Source organism: Equus asinus, chromosome 13 (genome assembly GCF_041296235.1).
Source record: "Equus asinus isolate D_3611 breed Donkey chromosome 13, EquAss-T2T_v2, whole genome shotgun sequence".
NCBI classification, from domain to species: Eukaryota; Metazoa; Chordata; class Mammalia; order Perissodactyla; family Equidae; genus Equus; species Equus asinus.
Genome location: NC_091802.1, coordinates 60,269,359 through 60,286,682, shown reverse-complemented (window position 1 = coordinate 60,286,682; position 17,324 = coordinate 60,269,359). Strand labels below are relative to the sequence as shown.

Genomic DNA, 17,324 nt, shown 5'->3' with positions numbered 1-17,324 from the left:
GCCCTCTGTTGCCTCCACGCCCACCCTTGGCCTGGGACCTGCCGCTGGACAGAGACAGGGTCAGGGCCCAGAAAGGCAGCCCGCTCAGGTGAAGGCGTGTCACCAAGAGCAAGCAGGCAGGGTCCAGCAGCCAGGCTGGTGCTGGTGGTACCAGTTTCCTGCAAAACCCCTGAAGTCGGCTGGTGGGGAGCGTCCTCCTGACTGAGGTGTGCCCTGAGCCTAGCGACGTGCTTTCACACTGACACCCAGGCTTCCAGCTCCTCTCCAAGAACCCCGAGCCGGCAACACAGCAGCACCCCACCCTGCCTCTTGGCAGTGTCTGTGGAGACCCCCTCAGGTGGGAGCCTCTGTCTCTCTCCTTGCCATTCCTGCTCGCTCCCGGGGGCATCTTCCCACCTGGGCATCAAAAGAGTCCAAACCAGCCTCCCAAACCCCGACCCTGGAAGCACCAAACCCCCCGGCTCCCTCACCGTGAGGGGTCTGAGCACAGCTGCCAGCCCTGGGAGTCACACAAAACCACAGGAATAAGGAGCGGCCGCCAGCACCCACTAAGGGAGGTGGGGCCAGAGCACCGCCCCGCACCTTGCTGCAGGCAGCGGCCCAGAGGAGCCTGCCAGATCCCAGGGTGTGCTCAGTGCTGGAGCCCGGGCTGCCTTCTGCCCCAGCCAGCCAGAGCTGGCTCCACCTGCTCCTGGGCCCCAGCCTCCTTGTGGCACTGCCTGGGCAGGTGCCCTCAAGTGAGTGCCCCGTGAGGGCCAAGGGACACCAGAGTGGGGAGCCACCTGTAACCCACCCTGGCATTCCCATGCACCCTAGACCACAAGGTGGCAGGCCGTGCAAGCATCGACTTTAATATGGGCTGACCTGTCTGTGGGGCGAGGAGGGTCCCCTTTTTGTTCTTGTTGGGCCCTGAAAGATCATGAGGCCTCTGAGGGACTCTGCTTCTGCTTGCTTCTCACAGACAGAAGTGAAATCCCAGTGAGATTGTCTAATTCCAAAATGAGCCGTGAATCAGGGAAGTCATTTCCATCGTCTGGAGCCTCACCAGGCTGCTGACAGCTTGGAGCCGGCAGATCAGGAGAGTCCTGGGTCTCCCACAGGTACCCGAGCCCCAGATGCAGCGACTCCCCTGGACAAATGGGGGGTGCACCTGCTGGAGCTGGCTTCATCAGCACCTCTGGAAGACCCAGCAGGACCTGCTGGCTGTCCTGGAATGTCCCTTCTCAGCAGGCTGAGCCTCTGTACAGACCCACGAGTGACGAGGGGTAGTTAGGGCTTCTGAAGTCATTGATCCAGCAGGGACACACCCCTGCCAGCCTGCCAGCCCACCACCCTCGAGACTGACACAGAAGCACAGAGAGGTTTCCATCCCTGAAGCTACGTGCAAACTGGGCATGTCTGGAAGCCCTGCCAAGGTAGGGACCCTTTAACTGAAGCCCCCTGCCAGCTAGTGGGAGCAGCCGGCTAGTGGGAAGAAGTGAAGAGGAAGTGCGGGGCCCTGGGTGTGCTGCACCTTCCCAGAGAAGAGAGTGCGCTGCGGGGCCACGGCCTGCACAGCTGCACAGGGCTGGGCCAGGAAGTGTGACCCGGGCCAGGAGTGTCAGGCTGGGCCGTGGTCCCGTGGGAGCCACAGCCTCAGAAGCCGCGTTTGGCTGGAGGGTTTGAATGTTGCCATTTAATCCAGAAATGAGAGCAAGACAGCGGCGCCACAGCAACGCTCCACGGTCATCCTGATGGTGAGCCCCGCGTGCGCCGCACTGCTCCATCAGCACCGGCCGGCCTGGCCTGTGCCGGCCTCCTGGGAGCCCAGTCAGGGCTGGCCGCGTACCCACTCTCTGGGGGCCCAGTCCTTGGGGAACCCCCACGAGTCCCATGTGAGGAGGCTGAGTTACGAGGCTGCCACTGGGTCTGCCTGCCTGGGCCTGGCCTTGACAGCGACTTTCTCTGTGGAGAAAACAAAGAGATGTTTGTCGAGTACAGAGGACTCCATAGGTGGAAGCTTCCAGAGAAGGACAAGAGGAGACAGGGAGCCAGGTCCCAGGGCTTCACGCTCTGGGAAGAGCCTCCACACTCCGGGGGAAGGGAAGTTACAGACAGAAGCCAGGGAGGGCCAACAAACGGAGCCGGCACACAGTGCGAGCACTCAGGATGGGCCAGCAGGTACGGCCCCGCCTCCAGGGCCCAGAGGAGAGGAGCGCCAAGGAGCAGCACGGGGCAGGAAGAAACGTGGAGGAATTACGAAGACAAGTCAGGCCCTGTGGAGAATTTCTGCAGGTGTGTGTTAAGTTATGCCACAGGGAAAGTCATCCCAGGGCTGTGACATTTAGAGGACGGCTGGTCCTGGGCTGGACCCAGGATAGCCTGCATAGCTAAACTGGCCTTTCCTGGCTCTAATTTTGGGACACACCTCTCCAAACGGGGTTTGGCTCTTACGAGGTTACCGAAAGCCCTTGGAAACCTGAGCCCAACCCCAGGGCGAGGCCCCGAGCCCTGCCTGAGTGGGCGCCAGCAAGCTTGCCCACCAAGCTGAGGAGTGGGAAGCGACAACTGCCAAGCAGGGAGGGCAGGTCCCGCAGAATTCACTGTTCTCCAAAGACAGAACAAGGAGGGTACCTGGGATCTTTTCAGGAAGGGGCTCTGAGGGAACTTCTGGCAGCTCTATTTGTTCCTGCAAGAAACAGAGGAAAGGTTGTGAGACACAATCCCTTAGACGGCCTCTGTCTTTCTCTAGGAAAGGATCCTGTTCACTTACCTGCTCTCAGTTGCCTATAAAACGAACAAGAATCTTCCCGCCCAAAAGCCCCTGAGTGCATCCTTCTTAGCTTCCAGCATCTCTGAGACTCGCTCCAATCACCCCAGGGGCAAAGCGGCCACTAAAGGGTGGCTCCTCCCTGCAGTCTGGACCTGAGGGGCATCCCCGGAGTCCCGGCTCAGTCAGCCAGTGCTAAGACCACGGGCTTTGAGACGGGCGCCCGGGTCGCTCTGGCCTCCACACGGGTCCAGGAGCCGCAGCGGCACCTCTGCTATGGCTTCCCTGAGGTGGCAGCACTCGGGGCTGGGTCTGTGGGGAGCTGGCTGTCCCAGTGAGTGCCGGGCTGCCTCTTGGGCAACATGTGGTGGTTTTACCTCTCAGCTGGCTGCTCTGGCAGCTCACGAGGCACTTGGCCCTTGGGAGGAAGTAAACCAGAGGGCACACAGGGACAACCAAGGGCAGCGAGCAGCAGCGCTCAGATCTGCTCCTCCTGGCTCAGTCTGCAGGACAGGGGCGGCGGGCTGGGGGCACAGCGGGCTGGTGGGCACAGTGGGATCTGGCATGCTGAGCCAGTGGTCCAGAGATGAAGACGCCCTCTGTCAGGGAGCAAATACAGACCTCAAGGCCTGGACGTGACGGTCCAGCCTGCTAGGGGCCTCCAGGGCTGACCTGTGCAGGCCAGGTGCGCGACAGGGAGCAACCCGGACACAAGCGCAGAAAGAAGGCCCACAGGATCGGAAACCACATTAGGGCCCACCAGGGAAGGCCCACCAGGGGGGCCAGGAGTCGGCACGTCCACTCTGTCCAGGTTCACTTGGCCACAGGTCAGTCCAACTGCCTGGAACACTCGGTGGACTGCCCCCGACTGTTCTGTCCAGACCAGTCTCTCGCTACTGTCAGCCAGGTGGATGTGGAGAACCGGCCTCAGTTTGGCCCGTTTCAGGAAGGAAAACCAGCTGCAATACCAGGACTGTGTGCTCAAGTGAAACCCTGTGCAGGTGGTTGCCCAAAGCCAACAACTGCAACAGGCAGGGGCCTCCTGGGGGTCCCGTCACCCGAGTGCCTGCGCTCCGTCCTGGGCGTCCCGTCACCCGAGTGCCTGCGCTCTGTCCTGGGCGTCCCATCACCCGAGTGCCTGCGCTCCGTCCTGGGGGTCCCGTCACCCGAGTGCCTGCGCTCCGTCCTGGGGGTCCCATTACCTGAGTGATTGCATTCAGCTCCTCCAGGATGGCGTCTTCGTCCTCCTGAGTGAAGCTTCCTGCCAACAGCTCATCTATTTGCTGCAAAAGGAGGAGCCAAGGTGAGGAGCATGGCCAGCTGGGGCCGAGGGAAAAGGTGGCCCCTTGTGGAGGAAGGAGAGAGCCCATGGCTGAAGGTCCCTCTCACTTGAGAGAAGACAGCCGCCACGTGCCATGGGATGACACGGCTCTCGTGGGCGGCCGGGGGACATTCACTAAGTTGTAGCTGTACTTGCTGGCTGGCAGGAGCGAGCCCCGGGACGCAGCCACACCTACCCGCTGGTACTCCACCGCCTCCTGCGTCTCGTCCAGGATCCGCTCCACTTCTTCTATGGACATCACCTATTGGTTCAAAGTTTGTGAGTCCTGTCAGTGAGGCAAATGGTAACACCACCTGCATTAAGGCCACCTAGATTGTCAGGGCACAAGGCCCCACCCCTCTGCTCCTGCTTAAATGAAGCCTGACCAAGTGGGACATGACACACCTCTGGTCACTTCTGTCCCAGGCAGGGCTCCACCCAGAGCGGCTACGGCGCCGTCGGACCAGTCTTTCAGAAGCCTCAAGTACACGCCTCAGATTCCTGCCGGCCCTCTCACCCACCTTCGGGCACCCAAACCAACCCTGGCAGTTTCAGGTAAAAGCAAGCAAAAAGTGTAAAAAACTTTCTCTGGGCAGGTGCCTTGATTTATTTTGGGTGGCAAGTTCAAAGCAGCGTCTTTGCTTGACAGGCAGGCACAATGCCACATTCAACACTCAGAAAAGCAGCGTAACCTCAGCTCTCTGTCCAGCCCCACTTACCAAACTCGCCAGGAGTGGTGGGGGTGGGGGTGGGGGCTGTGGCATGGCTCCCCTGGGCCTCGCCTCTCCTTTGACCATCCACTTCCATGCTGCTTCCTGAGACCAGGCTGAGCTCGCCTCCTCCGGGAAGCTCTCCCGATTAGTTCACCACCCCGCTCCCCCACCATAACCCGGCTTTCCCTCTAGTTATCTTAGCATCTGTGGACCCAATTTACAGTTTGTGCCTGTCACCCCATTCAGCTCAACATCCTTGAGTTTGTCTGTCCCACTAGACTGTCACCCTCTCCCAGCAGTGACTGGCTTCCCCATGTTCCTGTCTAGCACAAACACCTCCCAGCTGATGGCCTGGGCACACGTGTGGCCTCAGGGACAAGCCCCCTCTTGTTGCACTGGACTGCCCCTCCTCTCGGCCCCTAGCCCCGTGGGGACCTACCTGGTGCATCTTATTCAGACACTCATTTCCAAACTGCAGCCCTTCCATCACCTTCATTTCAATCTGGGTAAACTCAATACTCTGGACCTGAGGAGGAAACCAGACCAGACCCGCGTGCTCAGGGCCCGCCTCCCACTCCATCCAGATCCACCTACGGGTTACCGACAAAGTGCTTCTGGCCTTGGACAGACTGTCCCGCGCCTCCCTCCTCCCTCTTGCCCTCTCCCGCTGCCCTCACCACTCCTGGGGCCTCAGCAGGACTGACAGGAAGCTGGGAGGGAGCTCAAAGTCCCGCCAACTGCTTACCAGCAGCTCTGGACAACAAGAGTGGAAGCGGAGCTCGGGGCCCTGCTGCCACGGAGCCTCCACGAGCCAGGCACCTCCTCAGTCACCAGAGCAGACCCGCCCACCCTCCCCACCCAGGAGCGGCCCAGCCCCTCAACCACAATCCTGCAAGAGCCAACCTGCCCCAGCCCCTTAGGACTGTCAGGTCCCGTCAAAGATCCTCCTCCACTGCCAGGCCTGACCCTTCCTGAGCCTCCCGTGAGAGGTCCAAGAAAGGACAAGGATCCGTTCCAGTCCTGAGGGGCCCCGTACTGCCCACACAGCCCTGCGGCCCTGGCTGAGTGCTGTCCCCCTTGGCCTACCATTGTCTCCAGGCTGGTGATCTGGTTTTCCGTCTTGTCCAGGAGCTGCTCCCGGTATCGCTTCTTCTTGAGCAGCAGCTTGGCCCGTCTGCAGGGGGAACCCGAGCAGTGACCTGGCAGCCGTGCAGACCGGCTGGCCCGCGCTACCCAGCCTCCCGGGGCGCCCTCACCCCCTGCTGCAGGCCCCCTCGCACACAGCCTGGCCCCGGTGGGCACTCACTCCTTACGGCCATCCCGCAGGAGCTGCCGGGCAATCTCCCGCTCCCGTTCCAGCTGCTGGGTGATCCTCTTCTGGTACTGTTTCAGCTTGTCCCGCTGCTGCTTCAGTTGCTGCCGAGAAAGTAGGCCTCATGTCAACACTGAGCAGACGCTGCACTGGACCCTCCCCAGGCCATCGAGTGCCCATCTGGCCAGCCTGGAGGCTGCAGGGGTCACTGAAGGGACCCTTACAGGCGAGGCAGCCCTAACCGCCACCACTGGAGGTGCACCCTCTGAAGCAGCCCTCTCCATGGGGACAAGACTGCCCCACAGGGGACAGAGGGCAGTAGCTGGACACAGTCCTGGCTGTCACAGCTGCGGGGTGCTACGGGCATCCAGTGGGTGGAGGCAGGGATGCCACTCGACATCCTGCAAGGAAACAGGGCCGCCCCCCGCATAGAGTCCGCCGGGCCCAATGTCCACAGTGCCGAGCGGAGATCCTGCCCGCAAGTCCACCGCCGCCATCAGCCCGCCCAAACGCCCTCTGCAAGGAGTGAGCGACCACGGGCGGGTCAGGGAGTGCTGCCAGCGCCTCGACAATTCAGAGACAACACAGAAGACGCGGCTGACAGTCTCAAGTGCCACCATCCCACCAGCCACGGGAGGGTTTGGGGCCTCCCCTCCCGGCTTTCCTCCGCTGTGGGCTTCAGCCATTTCCCTCAAGTGTGTTCAGCGTCCCTTCTTGTCACTTATCACCGTATCTGAGTGGACAGCATGGCGCACTTGGGTGACATGTTCGCATGATCTCGCCAGGTGCCTTGTACCCGTGTTCTGACCCAGAAAGGAAGCAAGACCATTTACACATGGCAGTCAGTCCTTCCTACTTTAGGCCGTTTACGTTTCTTCCAAATTCCATCATTTCAGGCGATGTGTGAGCAGCCGCGGCACAGGGCATGTCTCACACGTGGGACTCTATCTTTAGGGTCCATTACTGGGAGTTATTTAACCCTGGTCTCCAACACGGTGAGAAATTATGCCCAGCACAGACTCGGTCGGCGCTGTCTGAGGAGTGCTTCACAGCTCCCCCCACACCACGTTCTCTTGAGCGTCTCCCCAGTGCCCCTCACAGCCTGCGGCTCAGGCTCGGTGACGACTGCGTGTCCTCTCCCTGCTGCAGTGTCAGGCGCCCAGTGTTCCGGTCCCACAGCCCGCATGCCCCACGGGCAACCTACATGCCTAGTCCTCCCACCTGTGGCTGCCTTTCCTCCCCGGGACACTGGGCACCCGCCCCCGCAGGGCCCAGCCATGCTGGCTGTGTACAAAGTATCAGAGAGGAGCCAAAGGGAGGCAGGTGTGGCCAGACTGTGTAAAACATAAGGTCTCAGCAGAGGGTCACAGGACAGCACACCCGACCCTGAAGTTTCCCAGCTCAGCTTTTCATCCCAGGACGACATCAGGCACTTGAACTCCAACAGGGAGAACGAGCAAGCCCTGCATTGCCTGCAGAGCCCCACGTGAGCGAATCCTGGGCAAGTGGAAAAGCCTCCTGGAAGAGAAACCCTAAGGGGAGTCTTTAGAGAAGACTTGCCTAGGAGGCTTCCTGCTCAGCCAGAGGAGGTGCTGTCAGCCAAGAAGTGGAGGGGGGAGCTGGCACCCTGTGGGGCAGGCCAGGCGGGACCTTGCTGTCCCCTGGGACCCGACCACTAGCTCCGGAGCGCTTCCTGACCCTCTTCCCATCAAGCACCCAGACCTGTGCAGATTTTCTCTAGCGAGAAACACGCCTGTTATCTCTTCCTCATTTGGGGAACCTCGGCTAAGAACCGTTCCTAACTTACGATTTCACAAATCAACGTAAAAAACATGTCATTTGAATTCATTTGTCTCAGTATGAAAATAGCGTATTTTTGCTGCAGAAAATTTAGAAAAGAGAGCATGAGCAAACGTGACCTCTGCTCCCCTCTGGGACCATCTCCTTCCCGACAGGTTTTTCTCCTTACAAAAATGGGTTCATCGGGACACACCGTTTCACTTAACACATCATCCGACTCTTTCCACGGAAACTAACTTTTACACGGAGCTCTCCCGGAAGAGACTCTCGAATCTACAAGTAGGAACATCGCCACCATCACCAGAGACCCGCGAGGGCGCGGTCGGCACAGGCTCCGCCTCGGGGACAGAGCAGGACGCCGAGATTAGAGCGCGGACGGCGGCAGACGCCGAGCCCACCCCGACCCGTAGCCGCAGGCCGCGGCCGCCCCTCGCCCTCTTTAAAGCCCCGTCGCGGGAGCCCGGCCCCGGTCCCCAGGCCTCCCGCCGAGCCGGCAGCGCAGGCGTGGACGCCGACCCGGGGCCCGACCGACGGCCCGGGGGGGGCAGGACCGCAGGACCGCAGTCAGGGCGGAGCCGCCGCCCGGGTCGCGCGGTCCACGAGCGGTCGAGTCCGACCAGGTCCGCGGGAGCGCGGCCCGCGGAGGGGTCCCGGGCGGCCGGACGCGCACACGCGAGACCCCGGCAGCCCGGCCCCCGCGGGCCCCGAGGCCGGGAGCAGCCGCCCGTCGGCCCTCTCCCGGGGCTGGGCAGCGGAGGCGCCGGCGCCCGCGGCCGGGCGGGAGGACAGCCCTGCGCCGCCCTGCCTCAGTTTCCCCGCCCCGCCCCCACCCTGCCCGCGGGGCTCCGCCCCTCACCAGGATGGCCTTGTCCTGCTCCGTCACCCGGCTCTGCTTCTTGCGGCCGAACAGGTTGCCCATGGCGCCCCCGGCCCGCGCCCCCGGCCCGGCCGAGCCCCAGCAGCGCCCTCGCCCTCGCGGCCGCCGTAGTCCCGATCCGCCCCGCTACGGCGGCCGCGCGGGGCCAGGCGCCGCAGAACGCGAACCGCGCGGAGGGCGGAGCCGCGCGTCGGAGCCCGGGTTCGAGTCCACCCCTCACCGTCTCGGCGCCGGCCGCCAACACAGAGGCGCCCTTGGACCTGCACAGAGAAGTGGCAGATATAAAATGACAGTAGGGCCCGGACTGCTCTCGATGGTGTATTTCACGTGCATTGCCAGAATGGCCCCACCTGTGCAGATGGAGACTAAAAGTTCCAATCTCCTGTTTAGGTGGGATCTTTTCAAGTTAACCGGGTGGACAGTCTCCCGAGGTGGTCAGAAATATTGTGCATGAGGCAGTGCCCCCTGGCAGGTGCTGGCCACAAAATGCTGCATTTAGTTACGTACAACTGTTTGGGCTTAAAAGTCCGCTGAAATGCTTCCTGGGCAGCACATGTCCACCCGGCCATCCTGCCCAGATAACTTCTTTCTCTCACCACCACTCTGTGTCCTCCTGGCCTGTTGGTCAGTGCCCGGCTTTGTCCAGCATGGCCCCATCTAAACTTCTGGCTCCATGTCCTCTGGCAGAATCCCCCTGCTCTTTGGGGTAAGAAACATTCATGGGGCTTTGGGGGTTATAGGGCGGGAGCCACTCACACCTGCAGCCCTGGTTCCCACCTGTGTGTCCCAGCACACAGGGTCGCTGGTTCAGAGTGTACACTGCACCTCACAGGACAGCACCCAGCTCTGTCTGGTCAGCCCGTCCAGCCTCCTTGGCAGAGGATGCTCTTTAGTGAGGCTTCGCCCAGGACGCAAATGTCTGTGCCCACTCTGAGAGGTCCATGCACATACCTCTTCCTCAGATTTCCTTGTGACCAACCTTCCAGTCCTGTTTCTTCCAAGTCCCTCACCATCCAGTCAAACTGTTAGCAGCTGTCTATGATTCAACACAGATTCATACTCCTCACCATCTCTCACTCCACGTATAGTGGACAAACAAATGTACCATTCAAAGTTCTATCCCCTGGGAGGATTTTCCTTCATCGCTGCCCTTCAGGGTCGCTCCTGAATGGGCTCGTAATGCTGCAGCCCTGCACACCAGCGTAGTGTGCAGACCATCTGTATACAGGCTGGAGTTTTTTCTTTGTCAGTCGAGCGGACATAAGGAGTACCCAGGAGGCCACAGGCGTGGCTTGCGGGAGAGGAGTTGATGTTGAAGAAATCTGAGCCACCCGCTCAAGCAGCTTCCTTGTCCCTTCCAGACCTGTCCAAGCCCAGTCTCCTATTCTGCTTCCACGTGATGGTAGAGCGCTGCTGTGCATGCCTGACTTCGTGGCTGCAAGGGTCAGACAACACCCAGATCACAGTGTGACGCTCAAGCTGCATGATACCCCTTATTAGGTGTTCGGACTCTACTAAGGCCAGCAGCAAGCCAGAAACTGCTGCTCAAGAGAGTAATTGTGACAGGCTCCTGACTTTGGACCCCAGAACCTTCACCGAGATGAGGGGCCCCTGCATTTTCATGGGGCTTACCTCCCATCCTCTGGTTTGCGTCTGTCTTACTAAGTCATGTCAAGTCCCGGCTCCTCCCTGCTCCTCAGGTCCAATAAGCGTGCCGTCAGTGGATCAGCGAGACGTTTGTGGAATTGCCGCTGTCTCATGGAAGACAGCAGCCCAGTGACATGACTCTGAGTCAAGACTGTGAGGGTGTACGGTTGGCCAGCCCAGGTCAAAGCAAACCACTTCTCTTGGTCTTTGCAAATTGGCGTGGAGGGAAGAAGCACTCGCCAGGCCGACAGGTGCCGGGGGTGTGTTGGTTTGCTCCAGAAAAAACACTCCTTGTGGGACAGCAGCTGCAATTGGACTCACCACCTGATTAAATTTACAGTGACCCATCTCCTGAGCCCTGCATGGACCAAACAGGCGAGTTAACTAGGGGTGTGCTGGGTGTCGCCACACCCGTGCCTTTCGCAGCCGTGGCGGCGGCACCAATCCCGGCGCTCCCCCAGGGCCGCAGCATTGCTTTGAGTTTATGGTCTTGGCAGGGACGGAAGTGGCTCCTCTGAACCCTTCTTACCATAATCGCCCTGATGAGAGGCAAAACGTGGATTCTGCCAGTTGCCAAGTGTTTCTGGTCCAATTATACGTTCGAGAACTGCAGGGTGGGTCTGCGGGCTAACTGGACCCAGTGTGAGTCAGCCTGGGGCTGAGACTCCACATGCCCTCTGACCACTGTGACCCCCCTGGGCTGGCGGCTCTCAGTGGTGTCTTGGGTCCCCAGGATTTAGCATCTGTTTAAAGCCAGTGTCTCGGAATTGCTGACGTGCTTGGGTATTTCCTTGCCCCCATGCACAGTGACTTCAGTGAGCAGGTGCAGGGCCCTCTGGGGATGGTGTGGAAGTGGATTTATGGTATTACTTGCGGCAATGCTTCAGGGTCCTTCCTCAGGAGACCCCCACCACCACCACAGGGTGCTGGGGAGTGGGACCGACTGGAGGAGGTCTGCAGGAAGCAGCCCACGGGTGGCGGGGAAACTCACTGAAGAGCCTCGGGCATGCCCAGCGCCGGCAGCTGCAGCACAGGAGGAGGAAAGCGTGCTGGAGCCAGGGAGGGAAGCCCCCTCCTCTGCTGGGCCTGGTGGTGTCGCCCCAATGCTCTACTGATGAAGCCACCATTCGGTTGGCAAAGAGAGATGTGTGCAGGGTCTGGCTCCATCATCACAAGCCAGCTGAAGAAGGTGAGTCCCCGGAGGGCCTTTACTTAGTGATGTTCCGGGACTTCTGAGACCAGGTCATCAAAGGTGACACTTGGGATGTCTTTTGGGATGCTCGCTCTTGGAACTCAGCCATCAAGTCAGAGGAGCCAGGCAGCCCCTGGGGAGGCCTGCATGGAGAGGAGCTGCCAGCCAGCACCACCTGCCCCCATGTGAGTGCCTTGTCTTGGAGGGGGGATCCTGGTCCCCATCGGCTGGGCCCCCCAGCTGACATCACACGGGGCAGGGGTGAGCCGCCCCTGCTGACTCCGCCTGAACTGCAGGTCTGTGAGCTGCATGAATGGTGCTGGTGGTTTTAAGCTGTGAAGTCTGGGGTGGTTTGTTTCACAGCAGCAGATACAGACGATGGTCAGGCACCTCGGGAAGGCGGGGGCAGGTGTGCGGTGCAATCTTCTCCGACTCCTTCCCAGGGGAACCTGTTCTCCGCTCTGGTCCGGGCCCGCAGTCCTGGAACTGTGAGTCCTGGGTGCTAGGTCACGACTCTCTGAGGTGTTTCATGTCAGATCTCCATTTGCCAGATCTGGACTTCTTCCTTAATAATCAGTTTCAGCTTCCCTAGGCTCTCCTTATTTTTCAGTTCTGGGGGCGCTTGACCAGCTGGCCAGTGGCCGGGGGCCCTGAGTGCCATGCATCGTGAATCCTGCTCTGACTTTGCTGCCCTTTTCGGCGGCCCTGCCCACCCTCTCTGGGCCGTGCCCCTCCCAGTCGGGGGACCAGTCTTGATGGCAGCACCTCTGCCGTCGGTCCTGGTCTGCTGACCTCGCAGAGCTGTCCGAGAACCTGCATCCCCACAAGGAGTTCTCAGGGCCTCTGTCAAGCGAGTGTGCTTCGTGCCCACGATGGGAACTCAGCAAGTGAGTGGCACCTGATAAATTCATGCCCCGTCCTTCTCTCCCTTGGGGTCTCTCCTCTGCATTATACCAGGAACCTCGGCAGCTCGGCTAGGCCATGTGAAGTCCAAGTTTCCAGTAACAAAGGAGCAAACTGTTAAGGCTTCTCACAGATGGAAGCAGACAGTCGGTCCCAGAGTCTCTGGAGAGCATGTTGTGTCGCCATGCAGCTCGGTTGGTGCTGGTTGCCCTGCTCTCCTGTGAGGTCGCTGCACAACTCTCCAGTCTGAGTCAGCAAATCTTCGTTTTTGTGGGTGCGACAGAGGGCCGCTTAGCTCCCTGGGCTCACCTGGGATCTCACCACAGCTGTGGGCCTGGAGGCAACGAGGGGCCGCGGGGTGGGGTGTTGAGGAGAATCCGCCTCCCCTTCACACAGAGCTGCTTCAGGTGTGGTCTCCCCGAGAGGGGGCCGCTTTGGACAGGGAGGAGGGCCCCTTCTGCTGGCAGGCAAGCCTTAGCGGATTATTGGGGGGGGCGTCAAGGTCAGTCCACTCAACTCTCTGCGTTCCAACTCTTCATACTCAATGCTCTGACTTGGTGAGGCTGAAAATTCAATCTGCGTTGCAATCCTACAACCCGCAGGGTGAAACCTAGGTAATGATTTCCAGATACGATGGTCCTGCCACAGGAAACGAGATTTTCTTTTACAGCAGTCCCACACGGCTCCTGAGTTTCTGACTCTAGCTTGAGCTGAGAATTTAAAGCCCCTTGCTTGTCATTTTGAAAAATGTAATCTTCCCAGTACAGTCAGAAACCACCAGCCCTCCCACGGCTCCCCCAGAATGTTGCTTTGCAGCTGTTTCTTGGGCTCCAGAAACTGGCTTCAGGAGACACTTCGTTCTAGGCGATCACAGAAAAGGGTTTGCCGCAGCTCGCCTCGACTACCTGGACCCTGTTTCTCACAGACTGCGTTAGTCTGCTCGGGCTGCCAGGACAAAGTCCCACAGGCTGAGTGGCTTAAACATCAGAAATCTATTCTCTCACAGTCCTGGAGGCTAGAAGTCTGAGATCAAGATGTTGGCCAGCTGGCTCCCGCTGAGGCCATGAGGGAGAATCTGTTCCAGGCCTCTCTCTCAGCTTCTGGGGGTTTGCCAGCAATCTTCGGTGCTCCTTGGCATGTGGAAGCATCACCCTGATCTCTTCCTCCGTCCTCACGTGGCGCTCTCCTCGTGTGCAGCTCTGTGTCCAAATTTGCCCTTTCACAAGGACACCAGTCATATTGGATCAGGGCCCACCCTAGTGATCTCAGGTAACTTGATTACCTTTGTAAAGACCCTATTTACTGGGGGTTAGGACTGCAACATATGAATTTGGGGGTGGGGCATAATTCAACTCCTAATGCAATAACTAGATCATCACTTCATATAACCAGCTCTGGATTTCTGTCTTCGCAGATTGTCTCCTGGAATGACTTCTGGCACTAACTTCCGCCTCACTCAGGGTTTGCACAGGAAAGCAGGCACCTGTCTGGGCATTTCAAGCTGCAGGTGTTGTAGTAATACAGAGGTTCAGAACTTCAAAACAGTCGACAGGCTGCAGGAATGAAGCTTAGGGGTCCCATCCCTGCTCTTGGGGGCACAGTGAGCTTTCAGACTCAGGAGCGTGCAGGAAACACTCAGTGACGGTGCTCACTGCCTTCAGCCCTGGGCATGCTGTGCAATCGTACCTGCCAACGCCCCCGGTCGGCCTGCTAACCCGGAGGAATGAGGATGTGGATTTTGCTCCCTTTCCACGGCTTCCTATTGGTGGAAATTGGCCTGGAACCCCCATGCGAGGGCTTCCAGAGAAGGTTTCCTCGAGGAGGTGCCATTTGGGGTGTCCATCACGTGACTCACAGATCCAGGGGAAGGCAAACCGTGTGAAAATGTGGTCCTTGTGGGGGGCCAGTAATGTAAACAGGACGTCGTCATCAATAGGGCCACTGGAGGCCTGGGGAGGGGGTGCTGGCAGCCGCTCGGAGGTGACCCCAGGCCTTTTGGGTGCAGATGACATAAGCTGAACCTTAATCAACTTGGGCAAACTGCAGCTGGCTGCCGCAGTGACCAGCGTGGGAAGCCATCCTGGACTCTCTGTTCCTCATCCCTCCTTCCCTGGCCACCTTGTCTTCCATCTCTGGGGCCTCATCCTCCACAGGCGCCCACCTCCCCGGGCCTCCATTCATCACTCCCACACAAGGGCTCTGATTGGCTTCCCTCCCTGGGCCAATCCGCTGTTGCCGTGGCGGATAAGGAACGATGATTGGCCCAACCTGAGCGTCGTGCCCGCGCCTGAGCCAATCCGCAGAGGAGAGGGCGGGGCGGGGTCCGCAGGAGGCGGGCGCTCCCGTTCACACTGCTGGCCGAGTGGAGGGAATTTCCTCCCAAACAGGCGCTTTCCAGGGTCACGAAATACCGGTTGTCCCTGGGACAGGCCGTGTGTGAGTGCGTGGGTCAGGCTGATACCTGGCTCAGGCCAGGACACCCCAGGGGAGGCTGAGTTGGGGGGCTGGCTGGTGGGGTGCAGGCGGGATGTAAGGGGAACGTACGCAAGAAGGCTGAGTTGAGGGGTTAGTGGGGTACAGATGCAGCTTTAACACGTGGCAAGACGGCGTGTGAAGAGTTTTCAGTGGTTCTGGTCAGGGGTCCTGAGCGTCAGACCAAGGAGGTGGTGACAGAAGAAGCAGAGAATGCGGGATAAGCCAAAGAACATTCTGAAAGAAGTCAAAAGACTATAGGCAAATTCCCAGGGGAAGTGTGAGTGCCCAGGAAACGGTGCTGAAGACACGGATGAGAGTGTTATCGGGACCTGCTGCGTGGACACCACCATGGGAACCAACAGACTGGGGGAGCCCCGGGGCCTTGGGAGGGTTGGGGAGGGGTCAGTTCTGAGAGGCCCGGGCTATAACGAGGAGACCCAGGAAGGAGACCCAGGAGGGGCTGCAGTGGGGAGGCCCAGGAGGGGCTGCAGTGGGGAGGCCCAGGAGGGGCTGCAGCGGGGGAGGCCCGGGAGGGGCCCCAGGGAGGCCTGCCCTGCTGGTGACCCTTGAGGAACCTGGGTGAGTGGAGACGCTGGGCTTCAGAGTCAAGGGCTGAGACATATCTTTTGGGGGCTTGAGAGCAGAAGAGACGGGGCTGCGGGGGCATCCACCTCCTTGCTGGAGGCCTTGCGCTGATTGCTCCACCGGCCTGCTGTTGGGCAGCAGCGAGCCCCGCGGTGGACACATGGTGGCGCTGCAGGACAGCCTGGCGGCCACGCGGCAACACCAGGACCAGGGACCTGGGGCGGCTCCCTGCAGGGTCAGCACTGCCAAAGAGCTAGCACTCCAGCACCGTGCACCCCTATAGCCTGCACTTGGGCATCCAGCACCCCGCATCCTGCACTCTGCAGCCAGCAACCCAGCATCCCGGTACCCCAACATCCTGCGCCCGGCACCAGCAGGCAGTGGCCCCTGGGAGTCCTTGCAGGAAGGCGGGTCCAAGAACCCTGGGTCGGGTAGGGAGAGGACCTGGATGGGGGCAGGAGGAACTGCCAGGGATCTTCCCCGGCTGGGAGAAGTCATCCTTCTGCCCATCCATCCACTCGTTTGTTCCTTCATCCACTCACTCGTTCACTCATTCATCCACTCACTCACTCATCCATTCGTTCATGTATCCACCCGCTGATTCACTCATTCGTCCACTCACGCATCTGTTCATCCATCCATCCCTCCATTCATTCCTTCGCTCATTCAGCACTTAGCAGGTGCCGGCTCTGCTCGGGGTGCTGGGGTCCCTGCTGCCCTGGGTGTGCATATGGCAGGGGTCACAGAGTGATGAGGGTGGAGGGACATCAGGTCAGTGATCAGGAAAGGCTTCCTTGAGGAAGCAGCATCTGATCTCAAGAGCACCGCAGACAGAGGGACAGTGAGGGGACCATGTAGGGACAGACCAGCGTGCAGGATGGGGGTACAGGGCCCCGGGCTTGTCTGTTTCTGATTCTCTGTGAGCTGGAGGCTGCTGGCCCTAACTGGGGAGGCGCTGATCTAACCTGGATTTTGAAAAGTGGCTCTGGCCGCTCCCTCGTGGAGAGAAGGGGTCGTCATGGGAAACAACTCGGAGACTGAGGGTCGTCTGGGAAGAGTAGGTGGGCAGGGAGGGTGGCAGGGGCCGTGAGGGGAGGGGTGTCAAGAACGAGCAGCTGGGTGGATGGGGTGGTTTTGGGGATAATCGCAGCAGACACACACCTGTCTACACCACTCAGTCCTCATAACAGCCCATGAGGGGAACACGGGAGAAACCGAGGCACAGAGGAGTTTGTCACTTGCCCGAGGTGGAGGTGGGGTTTGAACCCCCGGCCGTGGGGGTGGGTGGGAGGGGAATGGACTGAAGGGCTGCTGCAGCTGCAGTGGTCCCCAGAGGAGTGATGGTGGCCTGAACCAGGCAGGGGAGCAGACAGGGCGACATGAACCTGGAAGGCCAAGGGCAGGGCTTGCTTCCTGTGGATGTGAACAGGCGAGGCTGGTCCTGAGCTGAGGATTTTGATCTCCTTTGCGTTGTGCTGTGGCTGTGCGGTGGTCTGAGGCCTGAGAAGGGTGCCGGGGGATGGGAGAGTGGAGAAGGGGGACTTCCTGGCAGGGAGAACCCTGGGTGTGGGGCACAGAAGCTGGGACAGGGGGTCGAGTGCTGGGAGAGGCGGTGTCAGCTGCTGCTGCAGGAGGCTCGAGTGTGGCCAGGGTCCAGAAGGGCCCTTGAGTCGTCCCCTCCCACCCTGTGCCTGAGCTGGTCTGCCTGACCGGAGGACCAGGGCGGAAGTGATGCACAGCACTTCCCACA

At 60.1% G+C, this 17,324-nt stretch overlaps 1 protein-coding gene across 1 annotated transcript; it reads right to left on the bottom strand.

Moving 5' to 3' along the window:
- Window positions 1-1,653: 1,653 nt before the first annotated feature.
- Window positions 1,654-8,908, bottom strand: CHMP6 (charged multivesicular body protein 6). Its single transcript, XM_044745102.2, has 8 exons — window positions 8,752-8,908; window positions 6,090-6,199; window positions 5,870-5,957; window positions 5,223-5,309; window positions 4,267-4,332; window positions 3,952-4,032; window positions 2,614-2,668; window positions 1,654-1,944 (listed from the first exon to the last, which is right to left on the bottom strand). Exons 1-8 carry the CDS (start codon window positions 8,812-8,814, stop codon window positions 1,889-1,891), a joined length of 606 nt encoding a protein of 201 aa, XP_044601037.1. The 5' UTR covers window positions 8,815-8,908; the 3' UTR covers window positions 1,654-1,888.
- Between the last annotated feature and the right edge of the window lie 8,416 nt (window positions 8,909-17,324).

Excerpts from the sequence above, each read along its gene's own strand:
- CHMP6 (XM_044745102.2), bottom strand. The coding sequence starts at position 8,814 with ATGGGCAACCTGTTCGGCCGCAAGAAGCAGAGCCGGGTGACGGAGCAG. Across the intron at positions 5,958-6,089 it reads CTGCGGGATGGCCGTAAGGA|ACGGGCCAAGCTGCTGCTCA; the intron begins GTGAGTGCCCAC and ends TTCCCCCTGCAG. Across the intron at positions 4,033-4,266 it reads AGGCGGTGGAGTACCAGCGG|CAAATAGATGAGCTGTTGGC; the intron begins GTAGGTGTGGCT and ends CTCCTTTTGCAG.